The following is a 16,259-nucleotide window of genomic DNA, read 5'->3' on the forward strand; positions in this document are numbered from 1 at the left end:
ATTATTCTTTTTTCGCTTAAACAATATTATCGATCCAATCAAGCTGCTTAGCAATTAGGCGATAACATATGTTTCATTATTTATTTATTTTTGCAAAAAAAGTAGTCATTGCTCATATATTATGACTTTAGATTGGTTTCAGGAATTTCTTTCTTTTTATTTTATGCTAAAGAATTTAGAAAACTTTAGCATAAAATAAATAATTAAACATCATTATTTGGATATGCACTTAGTCTGGCCATAAACCCTGTTATTATTAAAAAATATAGGTATTACTTTTGAATTTGTAATCTGTCAATGGAAATTTTGTATGATTTTTCATTGTTTTCCTATTTTTACGGCAACATACTGTAAAATGTTTTTTGATAACAAAATAAGTTGGGGTGGTAAAAAAATCGAATAGCTGTGATTGCATTACATAAGATAGTTTTGGTACCAAATACAATTTTTAAAATCATCTATACTATTGATAACTATAATGAAACCTCCTTCGTTTGTAACGGAAAAAGATCTGGTCCATTACGTAGTGTTTGTACGAAAAAGCGATCAAAACAGTAATATTTTGTTTCGAGAAATGAAGATACCATCCAGAACAAAGTCCGCTATTTAAAAAGATAACTTAGGACTTGCAGCATATAAGAGACGCACCTTTCATTTCTTAACTGATAATTTATAAAGGAATAGGGTGGTAAAATCAAAACAACTACTTAAGCCGTACGCAAAGTGAGGTCACCGAAAACTTTACAATTGAGAAATATTTGAACATAATCACCATATTTATGTTATGTTAATAGGTCTAAAGAAGTTTCTCAACTAGTCAACAGAGTACAACGTGGCATTACTACACATCAGTGATGGTTTGGTGGAGTATTAGCTATGAAGGGATGGCAGCCATATTTTAGTTAAAAAGGCATCAAAACAATGCCGTAAATGTATAAGATACCCTTCTTTAGAAGGTAGTTAAGCCCCTTACCAATGGCCCTTTCAGCAAGACTCGGTGCCGGGTCATAGATCTGAATCCACCTCGTCTTGGTTAGAAACGAACGTTCCGGACTCCATTAGAGCTGAAAACTACTAGTCCTGATCTTAATCCATTGGTTTATAATTTAAGCACCCTGTTAGAGCGTAAGGCTTGATCTAAAAGCCATAATATTTTGAAGTCCTTCAAAAAATCCATACAATTGGCTGTGAAGACATTTCCAACAGAAAGAGTTAGTGCTGCTATTTATAACTGGTCTTAACGTTTAAAGGACTGTATTACATCCAATGGAGACCACCTCGAACAAGCTTTATATATTTTTTTACAACTTTGTATTAATTTATTACATTAACACACTGTAATAGTAATAAATGTTATGTACAATAAAAATGTTTTTCTTTGTAAAGATATTTATGTATATATATAAGACTAAGCGTATATCAATTCACATTGTGTAAATATATACTTTTTTATAGAAAAATAATTCAATGAGGTATTTTTATATCTCATTACTTCGTAATAAAATCACACAATATCAATGAAATCAGGTATTTTTTGCTGGAAGTCTACTTTTTCGGTATCAAACATTATTCTTTTTCCGAATGGTGAATTAATATTCATTTTTTTAATTTTTCATTTCATATTAATTTTTGGTATTAAATCCTAAAGATATAAAATTAAATAATTAAAATCTGGAGCATTATGATTTAAAACAAACTTTATGACTTAAAAACAACATATATTCCGCAAGTTTTCAAGTCATACAGATTAAAAATAAAAATGACATTGTAGTAAAATTAATTTATTTAGAATACTTTGACATTAATAGAAAAATTACATATTGGCTTACTTATATTATCTATACAAGTATAATAATAAGTTATTATTGGATCGAAATATATCACATTTACAATACTTTTCCTTATTTATTAATTAGTTTTTATCAGGTATTTACGCCATTTTCTTTTTCGAGACATGCTAGTTTCTGAAAGTTCATAAATTTTTGTACTCTGTCCTCGACTCCTGTCACTGTGTTTTTAAGTAAATAATCGAAATAAATTATTTTATTTATGTTTAAAAACATATCTACTGAAAGCAAGTTAAATTATAAATTTTTAACCCATGAAAAATTACATTAATTTTCTTTAATATTAATGATAACTTTCTCTTATTATCTTCCATTGAATCTGCGTGCCGCCACAAAAAGCAAGGCTTTTGTCTTTAAAATAATTTTATGTAACGATCTTCAGCCATCTCCCAAGAGTTTCGCTCATCTTTTGTGCTGCGTACCTAAAAGAATATTAAATATTTCATGAGTAAAATAGTTTCTTTTTTTTTTTGGCTATCAGAAGTTTGGAATATGTTCAACCTGAGAGAGAAAGCTGTAACTCGATGTTCGCTAGGCAAGAGCTCGGCAAGTAATTTCTCTGCTACTGACTCGTAATCTTCACTTCTATCTATCCATATGGGCTGACAGCGGCGACTGAATGATAAGTTTTATTATTTTGCGATATACTACACTAACTGTAAAGTTCGCTTCACACTCCACAGATGTATATAACTGCCATCTTTTGTTTAAATATTTATACAGTGTGAAGCGAGCGAGCTGTATATCTTATGTTTATTAATAATTATATTCAATATAATTAAAATAACGTTCAATTGATTTCAAACTAATTAATGAAATATTACGTTCATTTGTAATGATGATTTGAAGGCTTTGAAAATTAAAATGATTACTGGATTTATTGTTTAATACTATAACTTGTCTAAATTTATTAAATGATTATTGAATATTTAAAAAATGTCACATTTCAAGTCATTAAAGTAAGGTTAGGAAAATATTAATGATTTGTTTTATTAAAGATCCTCCATTTTGAAGTTTAAGGTTAAGCCAAATCGCAGTTTTAGTAAAATATGACTAAGTAAACTTAAAAACATTTTAAAAGGTAATTAACGATTTATATTTTTTAATCATGATTAAATATTAATAAAATATTATTAAAAAGTTTTTATTGTATTAAACCTTCTTGCAATATGATGTAAGCTTGCACTGATCACGGCGTCGTAGGCGTTGGCCGCTCCGTTGAAAGAGCCCTTTATAGCGCCTGAGCAAGTCCACGCAACGTATCCCCCGATGCTCACGAGAGGGGATAGGCTTTCTAATAACTGCACATTTTATAACAGGAATTAAAATTTAAATCAATTTACATTGGTACATTGTTTTCAATCATTTTGAGTAAGCATCCTTTTTACTAGTCGAATTCTGGCGACCAGACAAAAAGTGATTTAAAATAATCTCATATTTATATTTATACCCTGCAACCACGAGAGTATTAAAAGTACATACAAAGATAGTTTAAAATGTTTTGTATTACTGGATATAGCAAAAGCAGAGTTCCATTCTCAGGATCTTTTGCACAAAGTTATGCTAAGGTCCATGGAGTGGAACGTCTGTCTAAGTAACATAGGTTTGTCTTCCTAATTCCATAAAATAAATAATGTAAAATCCCGCGGAAAGGCTTCTGCCTTAGAAAGTCACCTGCTGGAGAAAGGTCTGCTCCGTAGATATTTGTTCTTTTTATGGCCCCCGTTTTTGGGGACTTTGTTTGCTTAAATAATTTTTCCATTTTATTTTCTCCTTTCACATTTCTTAAGCTCTTTTATTATTCTTCTCTTTCATCACAATATCTTTCATTCTTTACATTCTTAATATTCCTTCCAAACATCGCCTTTCATCCCTCATCTGGGAATGATCCCAAGGTATCAAAGTTTATTTATTATTTACACTAGTTATAGCGTATATCTGTACAGATATGTACATATATATACTCTTTGTTATAGTTTGAACCCATAGACGCCCTTTGCAAGACATAGGGCTGCCACGAAGATTTTTTTGGGGAGATATGTTTCATAATCGCTACGCTTAGCTATCAGGTTGTCAATTGCAGTTTGGTATTGAGGTTTGTAGAAGACTCTGCTGCTCAACCTCTATAAACTTGTTTGTGAGCATAGGAAAGTCTATATAATTAAAAAACAAAGTGTGCCTGGAATCGAAAATGTGACCTGCGATCACAAATGTCAGTCCTCTATCGCTGAACTACCACTACTTAATCTCGTTTTGGTGTAACATTATAATAATAATATATAAATAATATTGTTGCATATATATTGTATACATATCGGATAGCTAGAACTAGAAACTTAGAAAATATCTCTCGATTTCTTTTCATCACATAATTGACATAATATATTTATAGTAATACCTTTATGTTATTATAAATATCCTCAGTGACAATTTGCGATAGTGCATCCAAGCCATTTTGTTTTATATCTGCTCCGACTACCACAAGTGCGTCTATTTTGTCAGATTCCGTTTCGCTTATCGCTCCGCTTGTCACAGTGCTCACGTTACAACCGCTCGCTATAAGTCGCCTAGTTAACTCTCTCCCCAAGTCGTTTCTGGTATTTGTAACCTGAAAGAAGAGCTGTATCTTTATTTGTTATTTATTATAAAGATTAGTTTACACGTATACAATTCTATAACATTAGAAGACGAGATACATTATTGAAATAAGGAACCTTTATATCTAACATATATACTTACACTTACATATACAAAATACACTTACAAAACAATCGTACTCTTTAGTGAACTATATGCACTTTATTCAAAATTTAGTCACAAATTGTGAACTCTAATCATTGCTAATAATTCCTTCCAGTTATAAAGGTTTTAACGGTGATAGTGATATGAGTGGTAGAATACGATCAAGTTATGGTTCGGCATATAACCTTTAATAAGGTTTTAGGCTAAGTTACTTTGGCGCCCTGCTCGCTCGAACCAAAGGAATCTCCAAATGCCACTTGGGCAGTAGTGTAAGCTATGTTAAAAAAAATAATAAAAATATAATTAACATACATATATCGATTGGTAGTCTAAGGAGGAGGTCTATGTTTAGCAGTAGAAATATAAAAACAACGATTGTTTACTATATATGTGGTGTTATTAAATTGTCAGATTTTTTGTTTTTTATGATTGTTTTACACTATTCCTTACATATTTTGGCGGGCAAAATAACTTACCAGAACATTTTTTACAGTCCGTCGTTTTTCGGACACCTTCGATCTAGCAGTGTATGCTAGAAGTACAGAAGTTGCCAGTAACAATGAGCCACCCTCCAGTGTTGCCAACAGTCGCCAAGCAAGCGCAGCTCCGCCTTCTGCAGCCTCAGTCATCACCGTCTGAAAAAAGATATTGATTGCATTTATAAACGAAATTTTAGCATTATATACGTATACAGGTTGATTTTTATTTGTGTAAAAACTTTAAAAGGGTGAATGTATATATAATTTTTAAGTTTTAATACTTTAAATCATTCACACCTATTTCCGATCACTTTTTGAAAATTAATCGCTCAAGAAATATGTAACATTATTTTTTTTAAGAGTGCGACTGGCCACTAATTTCTGGCGGTAGAGTCTCTAGAGAGAAATAGTAAATAATATTTGATTTTAATATTCAGTGTTGAAAATAATTAAAATATTATACTTTTTCTTGCAATATTATTTTTTTCTGAAACCAACTTTTGGATAAGATGTATTATACATTAATTGGCAGCAAATGAGCTATATATTCACTCATTGAAAGCTTTTATATTTATAACCAATCTGTAGTACCCGACGATAAACATTGCACATCGACCTTTGGGAAGAGACAATCGGCTAATTTCGGCTTCGTAGAGCACTATCTCTGTCTATGGGTTGAAACGACGAAAATGTATTACGTAATTAAAAACGTTTATAATTATTATTTTAAACAAATAAATCAATGAAATAGTCGGTAGGCTACATAATTCGGCTACATGACTCTTGATTTTCAAGTATCGTTAAAAAAGGTGTTGCTTGAATAGCAAAAGCAATATTTTGAAGGATATGAATATGTTATATATTGCATTTATATTTGTCAATATATTCGTTGTACTATGGTTGCCATGTTAATGTGATTTATGTTGGTAATACTTGCGAAAATGGTCAAAACTCATCTATCATTGTGTTACGAAATAGTGTTACAAACTGGAGAAACATTATTGACTGTAACAATAAATAAAATCGTAAGTAGGGCGTAATATTGAAACAAAAAGAAGAGAAATAAAAATATGTGAAATTTTCTTATTCAAGTCATAGTCGTATTATGCCTTTTCTTGTGATATTTTAAAAGTATTTTTGGTTAAAAATCATGTTGTCTTTATGGTTGTACTTGTTCATTGCGTGGATTAATGTGGCAGATAAAAACATGGCAGTTACGTGGTAGCGGTCAAGTTGCATTCGCATGTTATGATGATTGTGGAATTTTTTTTAGTAAAATTTACAAAATAAATTCAGATACAAACTTTGACAAATGTACTAATTTTTTCTAAAAAAATTATGAGGTAATTTTAAAAATCGAATATTGTTATTGGATGTAAATGAGATTGATGAATTACTTGTATCGAATTATATGCACTATTTTTATATAAACACATGAATTTATAAATTAAAATAAATTCATTAGAATGTAAAAAAGTTTTCCGATACCGGGAATCGAACCCGAGCCTCCTGGGTGAGAGCCAGGTATCCTAGCCACTAGACCATATCGGATATATCTATTGAAACAAAATACGCTTAATGGTTATTAAAATAAATCGTTTTATCTTTTACATTATATAGTTTATAATAATAACTTCTGTACATGACAAGAAGGCTGCATTAAAGATCCAATTTGTTCAAAACTGGAATCCAATTGAGTTTTTATGTAATAATATGATGTGATTAGGTCCGAACCACGATACCACCCTAAATGAAGACTGGAACAATTTGCTTAGCATAATGCAAGATAAATTTTCCAAAAAGGTCAATCCAATTCCCATCATAATCCTCAATAGTGAAGGATACTACGCAAGGAGGGATAGAGAAATTTTGCGATTTAAAAAAACTATAAAATCAGTAGGAATCTAATTGCACCCTGATCTGAGAAGAACCCACCACAAACACTTAATTTTTTGCAATCAATTTCGCCAATGTTCTTAACACTTTAGTTAGACTATTTTATTTATAGCTCTACCATTTACAGAATCCAAAACGCATATTAAAAATAAATTGACGGAAAAAGCTTATTATAAAATGAACGAATATTTAAACGTTAAGAATCTTTGGCAGTGATGTCGCCTTATTTTGATTTTATTTAGGCAATATCTAGTATGATAAAGTGTACATGTATAAATTTATATTAAAGTTTATTAAAGGATGTGTTGTTGTGGAGTTACATCCTGCTTCTTCTTCACAACTATGACGCCTTGCGAAGCAGAGTTGAAAATAAAATAGATTAAAAATAAATAAATAACGAGCTGTCAATCAATAAGAGATCAAAGTTAATAAATTAAAAAAATTTTATCTTTTATATAATGTATGTATGTATCGATATAATTTGTAGTTTTAAATACGTATAAGATTGTAATGTAAAATCTTATATTTACATATCTTGTTTTATTGTGTTTCTAGTTTTTTATTATATTCAACTCAGATAAAATGGTATTGCGATAAAGAATAGATAACGAATTTTTTATTTATACATTCATATTGAATTTTGTGTGTTCGGTCAGAAAAGTCTAAGGTGAAGTTCGTCAACATAATTTACAAGTCATTGAAATTATTTTTCTGTATGAATACATCTTAATAGAAGTGTGCAATAAATTTCAATGTTATCCTAAATTATGTTTAGTTGGTTATTAAGAATTTGTGAATATACAGAAACAATATATGTATAAATGCACTGTACACTGTGTTGGGCACTACTCGGTGTAACATAACTCCTGAACATGCCCCGTGGAGGGGTGAAACACGTGTTGAGTGGTTTGGCGGTAGCAGTTGTGTGATTCGCATTGTTTGCTGCATATGCATTTATCAGCGGGCTGGCCGGCGGTGCACTTTGTTGCACGACTACTACTGCATGTGCGGAAGGGGCTAAATATTGGTCCTTTTCTTACTTAATATATATATAAATGTAATTTAGGTATATCAGACAATAAATGTAAATTGCGATTATGTTACATAATCATCATTTCACGTCGACGACCGTAGTCCACAGCTGGATGTAGGCCTCTCCCACACATTTCTAAAAGAACCAGCTGGAAGCTGCCATCGTCCATCGACTTTCGACGCCATTAACAGGGTCGTCTTTCCACTTAGCGGTTTAACTTCCTACACTGCGTCCGTCATTCCGCAGTCATAACTTTAGAACTTAAAGCCCCCGTGACCGTCAATCTTGCGTGACCTGCAAACTACAACTCGCAAATCCGCTAAGCTAAATCGGTTTCTTTCGTTCGTACTTCTTGGGGCCAAAGTTAACTACATTAGATTACCATGCTTATATAAACCATGTAAAATAGGTTTTTCGTGTTTTAAATCTGTTACAAGAAAGCTCTGGTCCATTAACGTATTGCCACAGGTAAAATAGGTAGAACAAGACTACGAGTTCCCAAAGGATTGGCTTTAGTAAACGCTGGACTTTTCACGGAGACGGCAGTGAGTTCAAAGGCAAACAAGGGGCATAGTGAAAAGTTTAATTACGTAAAAAAATACTTTATCTTATTTTAAAAAACAGACAACGTAATAAAACAGTAACCTTTATATAAATATTAATTAGTATTAAATATTTTGTCAAAGACAAGTGTTTTGGGAAACTCAGAAACATCTTAACGTCTAAAATACCGTAATGTCTGAAGACGAAGGTCTTTGGCCAGGCGATCGGTTACGGTGGGCCTTATAAGAAGGCTCAAGGTAACCCAGAGAGAGATGGAGAGATATTTATTCAGACTTTCAGTACGAGATTGAATCAGTAATGAGGAGATTTGTAGAAAGAAAAAAGCACACCGATGTAGGTCGAAGCATTGATCATCTGAAGTGTTGGTGGGCGTGGCACATGGTTGGCACCAATGGCCATTAGGTCGGAAAAGTTCTCGAAAAGGCCCCGTACTAGGTGGACCGGAGACTTTGTTATCCTCTTATCTGTCCAGTACCGGCTAGCAGATAAGGTAAACAATCCGCGTCTGTCGACTACCGAGAGGCGGAATAATTGTGAGATCTCACATACAGCCCAGCTCACTGTCTATACCAGTGTTTCCCAAAGTTGGGCCCACGACCCACCTGAGAACAATTTGATTGTAAAGGGCAGTAATTCGAAAATGGACTCGTTAGGTGTTTAACCCTTTTGCTTTAATATAAAGTTATGTATGTTACACAGGTGGGTCGTAAGAATTTTAGAAAGACTAAGTTTGGGCATGGCATAAAAAAGGTTGGGAATCACTGGCCTATACGTTTCAAATGCGTGTATATACCACAGGCGCTTCGTTGGCGGAAATTAGGCGCGAAATCAACGCGCCAAAATTATTCCGGTTTGTTTACACTATACGGTAGCTGGTACGATAGATAAAAGGTTAAGGTTAAGGTCGCGGAAAATAGCTGGATGAAGGCAGTGCAAGATCGATGGTGGATGAGGAAGGCCTATGCCTTGCAGTGGACGTCGGCTGAAGAAGAATGTTGAATTTTTTTAAGTCGTTTTTTTAATTATTTTTTAAGTCGGTAATCCATAGAAGGTTGAGAACCAACGAATAAGACTAGTTTGACCTCTCGTTTTGCAAAGGTAGATTTTAATTGAGAATAATTAATAAAAAAAAACACTTTCCGCTTTAGGTAATCGAAACCGAGCCTACTAGGTGAGAGCCAGGTATTCTAGACACTATATCATATCGGACACAACTAATTGTTTTAATGCTTATCCTTTATTATAATATTTTATTACTTAATGTCATTACATGAGTATTACCATTAAAAATTGTTCGAAATTCAAAACTATTTAACAACAATGAGATTGTCTCTGAAATCGATTTTAAGGCATAATTAGTGCGTCATTATGCGATGATGTAACCTTGTTGAATTTCCGGTAACTAATGCCGACTGGGAAGGTAACGCTCTTAATGGCCTATTATTATTAAAAAAACCACGCTAAGATCGAGTTCTTAAAATAAGAATTTGGTTTAATATTACGAGGACGTGAATAGTGACGCTTTGTCTTACTTTATTATCATTACGTTATTTATTATTTCTGAGACCATAGATTTTTGAATAGCGGGTACAATATATTAATTGAGCAAATGCAATATTAACTCCTTTGAAGCATTTATGCCTAAAACCAGTGGCGTACCTAGAACTTTTGCCGCCCGGGGCGATCTCCAGTTTGCCGCCCTTTCTATTATATGTCAATCAAATAGTGGTTTTAGATTTAAAAAAATATTGATATATCACTTCAAAGTAATCATACAAACTTTTCAAAAGAAATGACATTTATAAACTGACATCAAAAAATTTTAGTTAGGAAAAATTGCCGAACAAAGTCGTAAAGATCCTTTTACGAATTCAACGAATTTTAATTGATACAATAAAATAAAATTATTATCTTGTTCTTGAATTAGAATCCAAAATTTACACTAAAATGCATTTATATACACCGAGGATTAATATTCAAAATTATAAAGTTAATCATAATTTATATAAATCAAATATTAAACTTATAATAATTATTTATTATTCAAGAAAGAAAATAAATTTGAAATGAAAAATTTGCTTTTTACAACTATAAGTAAATTTAAAAAATGCCGCCCCAAGGTAAGTGCCGCCCGGTGCGGACCGCACCCACCGCCCCCGCCCCTAGGTACGCCACTGCCTAAAACCAATCATCCTAATTAATATATATAGGATTAAAATGGAAGGAGCGTTTGAAATATCGATTTATGAAAAAATACTGCCATTAAGAATTTATTACTGAGATTATTTGTAGTGTAAACATTGATAAGTAATTTAGCAAAAAGACTATATGTTCTTACATGTATTATAATTTTTTTTAAGTTGACATATTTATATTATTATAAATTATTATATAAAGTAATCATTGGTTGTAAATTTAATGTACGTCATTGGATTATTTAAATTTATAAACAATGATCGTAATGTTTCGTACAGTATTCCTCGTGCAGTATTCCCTTAGAAAATAGCGAGATTCATGCAATTTGAAAATAGAACTCCGGGAACTAGAAAGTTACTAAGATGACAGTTGACAGATGACAGCTGACAGCTTTTGTTGGTATAGGTTATATATAGTTTAGCTTGAAATGCGGTAAGAAAGGTCTACCAAGGGTATTAATGCACTTGTTTTGGCTTTTAAGCCAAAAAATGGCGGCTTCTATAGGTTTTTTAAATCAAACAATAGCGTTTAAAAATTATTTTCTGATTTAATAATAATAATAAAAAAAAAACAAATTAAAGACGTATTATGATTTCAAGATTCATATAACATGAATTTTTTATATATTAATTTGTTTATTTATAATTGCTTTTTAATAAATACTGTGTATTTATACTTTTGTTTTTCCATAAATATTCTCATTCCTAATTCGATTATAATTCGATTCACGAACATGGCCTTCATCGTATTCGCAGTTTTAAGTGTTAAAACTTTAACGTCACTAAATTTAAGTTATTCAAAATAACGATATCAGGCAAAAAAGTTAGAATTGATATTAGCGGAAATGTAACTTAAGTTGTAACATTTCCGCATAAGGACAAAAAACACACGTAATACAACTTCTATTCAATTGTTATAAGGCATTTACGCCATTCGTTTCTATTGTATGCACGCCATATTGTAGTCGATAGCAATTATTATTATCTCGAAGGTCTTTGCTTGTAATGGATAAGAAAAATGATTCCTTGAATTGTTTTCTCTTGATGAAATTAGCTGGGAAACAAATACGTTTGATTTACAAAAAATGCAGCAAGGCGCATTAGATCGAGTCACTGGTTGTCTATATTTCCCGTGGCTTACGACTAAAGTTTTAAAAGTCCATTACATGGTTCCAGGAGGATAAGGTCAATTGTCACACATCTGACAGTATGGAGGTTGTACGAGATGTGTTCCCAAGAAATGTCTAAACGAAAAAGCGTGACATTGAGTGGCCTCAAAATTTATCACCCTGGTGTTTATTTTTTTTCTTTGTGGCACCTGTTCGGGGACATCTTATGATACCCTTCAATGTGTATGCAGAGACATTATTAAAATGATTTTTTACATTCTTTTTTGTTATTTCCTTTTTAGTCTTTCTTAAGATCTTTCATTCATTCCTCTGTTGTCCTTCTCATTCCTCTACCATTCCTTTCCGTACCTTGTTACTTTTCATACATTGTCTCTCTTTTTTCGCCTTTCCTCCAGAATACTACCTAGTAATTTTTCAATTTTTATCAGTCTTTTTTCTTGGTGACATTTCAAGAACATTGTCATCTGCAATTCATAGAAAACTCTTTCAGATTATATACAGACGGCTCGAATAGCGACTTGTAAGTATATATGCGTCAAAGTGCAACATGTATTTTTAAATTATTTTAAAAAGTGATCATTATTATTATGGCCCAAATACAAATATACATCATAACAATAGTAAAAGTATAAAATGCCACAGATTACAAATAAAGTATTTATGATTATGATTAAATTAAACTTTTAGTGGGTAGAATATGAAGTGAATTGCGTCATCAGTTATTTACGTATAATTTGCAAAAGTCAAAGTTAGACTCGAAAATTAATTTTTACAGCAATTTTGATGCTCTTTTCGTCATTGTTTTTGCTCTTTATACTAAAAACCAGTTTTATGCAAATCTATTCGAAATTCGTGAATAGTTATAAAAACGAGTCTTTCGGACGCATTTGCTTCATCTGTTATTTTAAGCACTTGTTTCTTATTTACTACGTTCTATTAAGTAATATTATTACAATATTTTCTTTAGCGAAACCGCTATAAAAATAACACGGCACGCTAGAAGTTTCGTGGTGACCGCTTACATACAGTCGATATTGCAGTCCGTTGTTTAGGACAAGTAAAAAAAAAGCTTATCATTCCTATTAAATCTTGTTTGTTGTGGGTTATAAATGTTGAAACGTTGCATCATTTTAAACTACATTTAAGACACGTACGTCCGTGAGGCGATTTTCCTTTTTTTTCTTTAATGTCATACGCGACATAACTCATAACATAATTTCGTAAACATTTTATTTTTCAAATGTAAACGTGAACTACGAAAGAAATATAAACAAAAAGTAAAATGTTTTTTATCATTTCGTTAGTAAATAATTTTTAATTTTTCAAAAGAAAGTTCATATTGCTGCCATGACAATAAGCATAGATCTTTACTTCGCAGTTTACCTAAAGACCGTTGTGCCAATTTAAAATTTAATTGATACGTTAATTAAGTTTCAGAATGTCGGTTGGAAATTTGAAAAAAAATCTTAACACAGGTAATTTACAATTATTTTAAAAATTTAAAATTAATTTACTATTACAGAAAAAATTTAAAAAAGAACTGTGTTGGTGCGAAATATGCGAAATACACTACATCTAACAAAGACTTTATCTGTTGTCTTAACACCGAATACAGGAAAAAAAGTTATGGCAATATTGACATATTTTAAATATAGAATTGGTATCCGCTTTCAATATTTGTTGATTTTAAAATGGTTCTTTTTACAAAAGTACTTTTAGTCAGTTTGTGTATTTGTTGGACACTATCAGTGGACATCTTCATATTTATTTGTAACTGAAGGCAGCTATTTTCTTCAGTTGCATTTAGAGCTTCATTGAGTTTGATATAAAAGAATAATAACTTTGAACATATTAACCTAATCGTCTTGACTAGTGCTCGTCTGCCTGGAAATTCCTTGGCTCCGGATGTTACATAGATATTTCACCAGAATGATACACTACCGAACCCTTACATAGCCTTGTTGTATTTTATTCGTCTGATATAGCAATATCCATCTGCAATATTAGCAGAAGTATTGTATTTGCGTTAAAGTCAGAGAGGGAGAAATTTATCTATTTTTATTTATCATAAGACTATCTATTCAGGTGTATTTTACAAGCAAATCGTAGTTTGACATCCTCGATACATACAATCAACAAACTATGTTCAATTTTCCAAATATAACAGACACAATGTGACATTCATGTGCGGACCGATGATATTGCTGTCAATTATTTATGATGAATTGACGATATTCCTATGATTTATAAGTTGGTGCATCTATAGAGAACATTATGAAAAGTATACTTTGAACACATGTTGACATGTACATGAATACGGAATTACAGCTGTTCAAAAAAAATGCTGTCTCGAGTTATTAAGACCTGTCAAGAGAGAAAGTAATCTAATTTTTGTATAGCTTCTACCAGCGTATACGTACGATAATTTATAATTAGGTTATGCAGGGAGAGGAGTCTGGTGGTAGAAAGTAAACACAAATGCATAGCACGAAGACTTTCATAATACTGCCATGTTGATCTCCAGCTTCAAACACATGATGAACCACGCACCCGTATGGTTAGTCCACAGCTATACTTGTTATGGCATTTATTTAAAAATTATTATTGATTATATTTGAAAGGATATACTTCAAAAAGGCTTATCCACGATATGACTATGACCACGTATTGCCAGTACCAAAATTCATAACAAACGATTTATAAAAGCTTCAATATAAATAACGAAAATTTATGTTCGCTTTTTAATATATTCTTAAATTCCTATTACTCCTAATCCAAAAATAACACATTTCATTCTATTTACGTTAATTGACATTGAAAGCTGGCAAAGTTTATTATTGTAAATTCTTTATACATATTTCTCACAGCAATGAGAATAAAGAATTGTCATTCTTTTTTTTAATTTATAGCTGAAAACAATAAAAAAGTTACGTCGTAATTTTTTATCATTAGGTGCATTAAAACGTTTAAGATACATTGTATAACAATAGGAACTAATTATTGTCACAGTTGAACTTTGTCTATATTCGTAACCTATGATATATGCATAAATTGTAATTGCAATCTTTTAATATACCAATCTCTGGTGATCACAAGCCAATAGACGTGGTGAGGTTAGGCCCCCCTATTAGATGAACCGATGACAAAGACAAGGACGCAGATAAACCAATCTTCCTATGAAAGTACATCGAAATTTTTAAACAAGTAAGTAAAACAAATATTAGAATTACATATATCAAACAATATAAATAATACTGTGAAGACTGTTTTCATGTTATTTTTTTATATAATCTGTCACAATTTATTACATATAATTTTCGATTTATTTAATCTATGGTGTTCAAGAATATTAAAATTACAGTAGTTTGCTAATTTTATGGATGGCTTAGCTTCACTAACGCTGGGCATTTAAATAAATTCAAATAATTTATTAGTGACCCTGTGATATACACATTATTATTAACATACAGAAATTGCAAAACCTGTGACTTATTTTATCAATAAAAGTGCATCTATAATATATATATTTATATATATATATGTGTGTGTGTGTGTGTGTGTGTGTGTGTTTGCATGTGTATGTATGTATATATAGTATAATCATCATATCAGCCGTAGCCATAGCCGTACGTCTACTGCCGAACATAGGCTTTACCTTTAGATTTCTAATAAAACCATTTGAAATTGACTTGCATCCAGCCAGTGTTACCTATCCACCTTGTGGGATAATAAGGAGTACATTTATAAATTAAAACCTTTTCGGATATAGATACGCTAGGATAAATTATATACTTTAGTATATAGTATCATTTGCAGGATTCATTTTAGAGAATGCACTGCGGGCTTTCACGACTTTATCCTACCATCCCCGTTTCTCTATAATACAAGTAGGAATTCAGCCTTATGCTGTAGAGTTTCCTTGGAGGCGTATCAAGCGTTTCGACTTCATGCTTCTGATCAGCACAGTCCTATAGAACGATCTTACCGCTTCCATATTCCCAAGGAATATAACCCAGGTCTTTTCAGGGTCAGAGTAAATAGGTTCTTAATGAGTCTTCACCACAAAATTGCTTACCATCAGGCGAGTTCGTGGTCAAATACGGACAAGAATGCGTAAAAAAAGTTGTTATATTACTTAATTATACTAGATATGTAACCATAGACAACTACCAAAAACTTATTTGTGTTTAACATCATATGACGTATTTTATAGACGAACTAAAACTCTTTTATATAAACAAAAAAATTAAGTTAGTTTATGATCATTTTTTATCGTGCGTTTGCGTAAATTTTACAACATACTCAGTAACTCATTGCGTGTTCAATGAAATACAATAATATAAGGGTTAATAAGTAATATTACAATCGCTAAA

The 16,259-nt window shown here is 31.5% G+C and overlaps 1 protein-coding gene and 1 non-coding gene across 2 annotated transcripts in view; both read right to left on the minus strand.

Moving 5' to 3' along the window:
* Window positions 1-1,827: 1,827 nt before the first annotated feature.
* Window positions 1,828-16,259, minus strand: part of LOC137927014 (uncharacterized) — a 28,733-nt gene continuing 14,301 nt past the window's right edge. The window contains exons 2-6 of the mRNA XM_068770781.1: window positions 5,066-5,224; window positions 4,246-4,455; window positions 3,006-3,148; window positions 2,349-2,462; window positions 1,828-2,269 (exon numbers count right to left, since the gene is read on the minus strand). Of these exons, the coding sequence (XP_068626882.1) occupies window positions 2,212-2,269; window positions 2,349-2,462; window positions 3,006-3,148; window positions 4,246-4,455; window positions 5,066-5,218 (678 nt within the window). The 5' untranslated portion in view covers window positions 5,219-5,224 and the 3' untranslated portion in view covers window positions 1,828-2,211. The remainder of the gene's footprint in view (window positions 2,270-2,348; window positions 2,463-3,005; window positions 3,149-4,245; window positions 4,456-5,065; window positions 5,225-16,259) is intronic.
* On the minus strand, window positions 6,548-6,619 carry TRNAE-CUC (transfer RNA glutamic acid (anticodon CUC)). The gene has a single exon. It is a non-coding gene; the product is annotated as a tRNA-Glu (tRNA).

Source organism: Battus philenor, unplaced genomic scaffold (genome assembly GCF_028537555.1).
Source record: "Battus philenor isolate CCGP_79_NKW_IND1 unplaced genomic scaffold, ilBatPhil1.0.hap1 SCAF_3, whole genome shotgun sequence".
NCBI lineage: Eukaryota > Metazoa > Arthropoda > Insecta > Lepidoptera > Papilionidae > Battus > Battus philenor.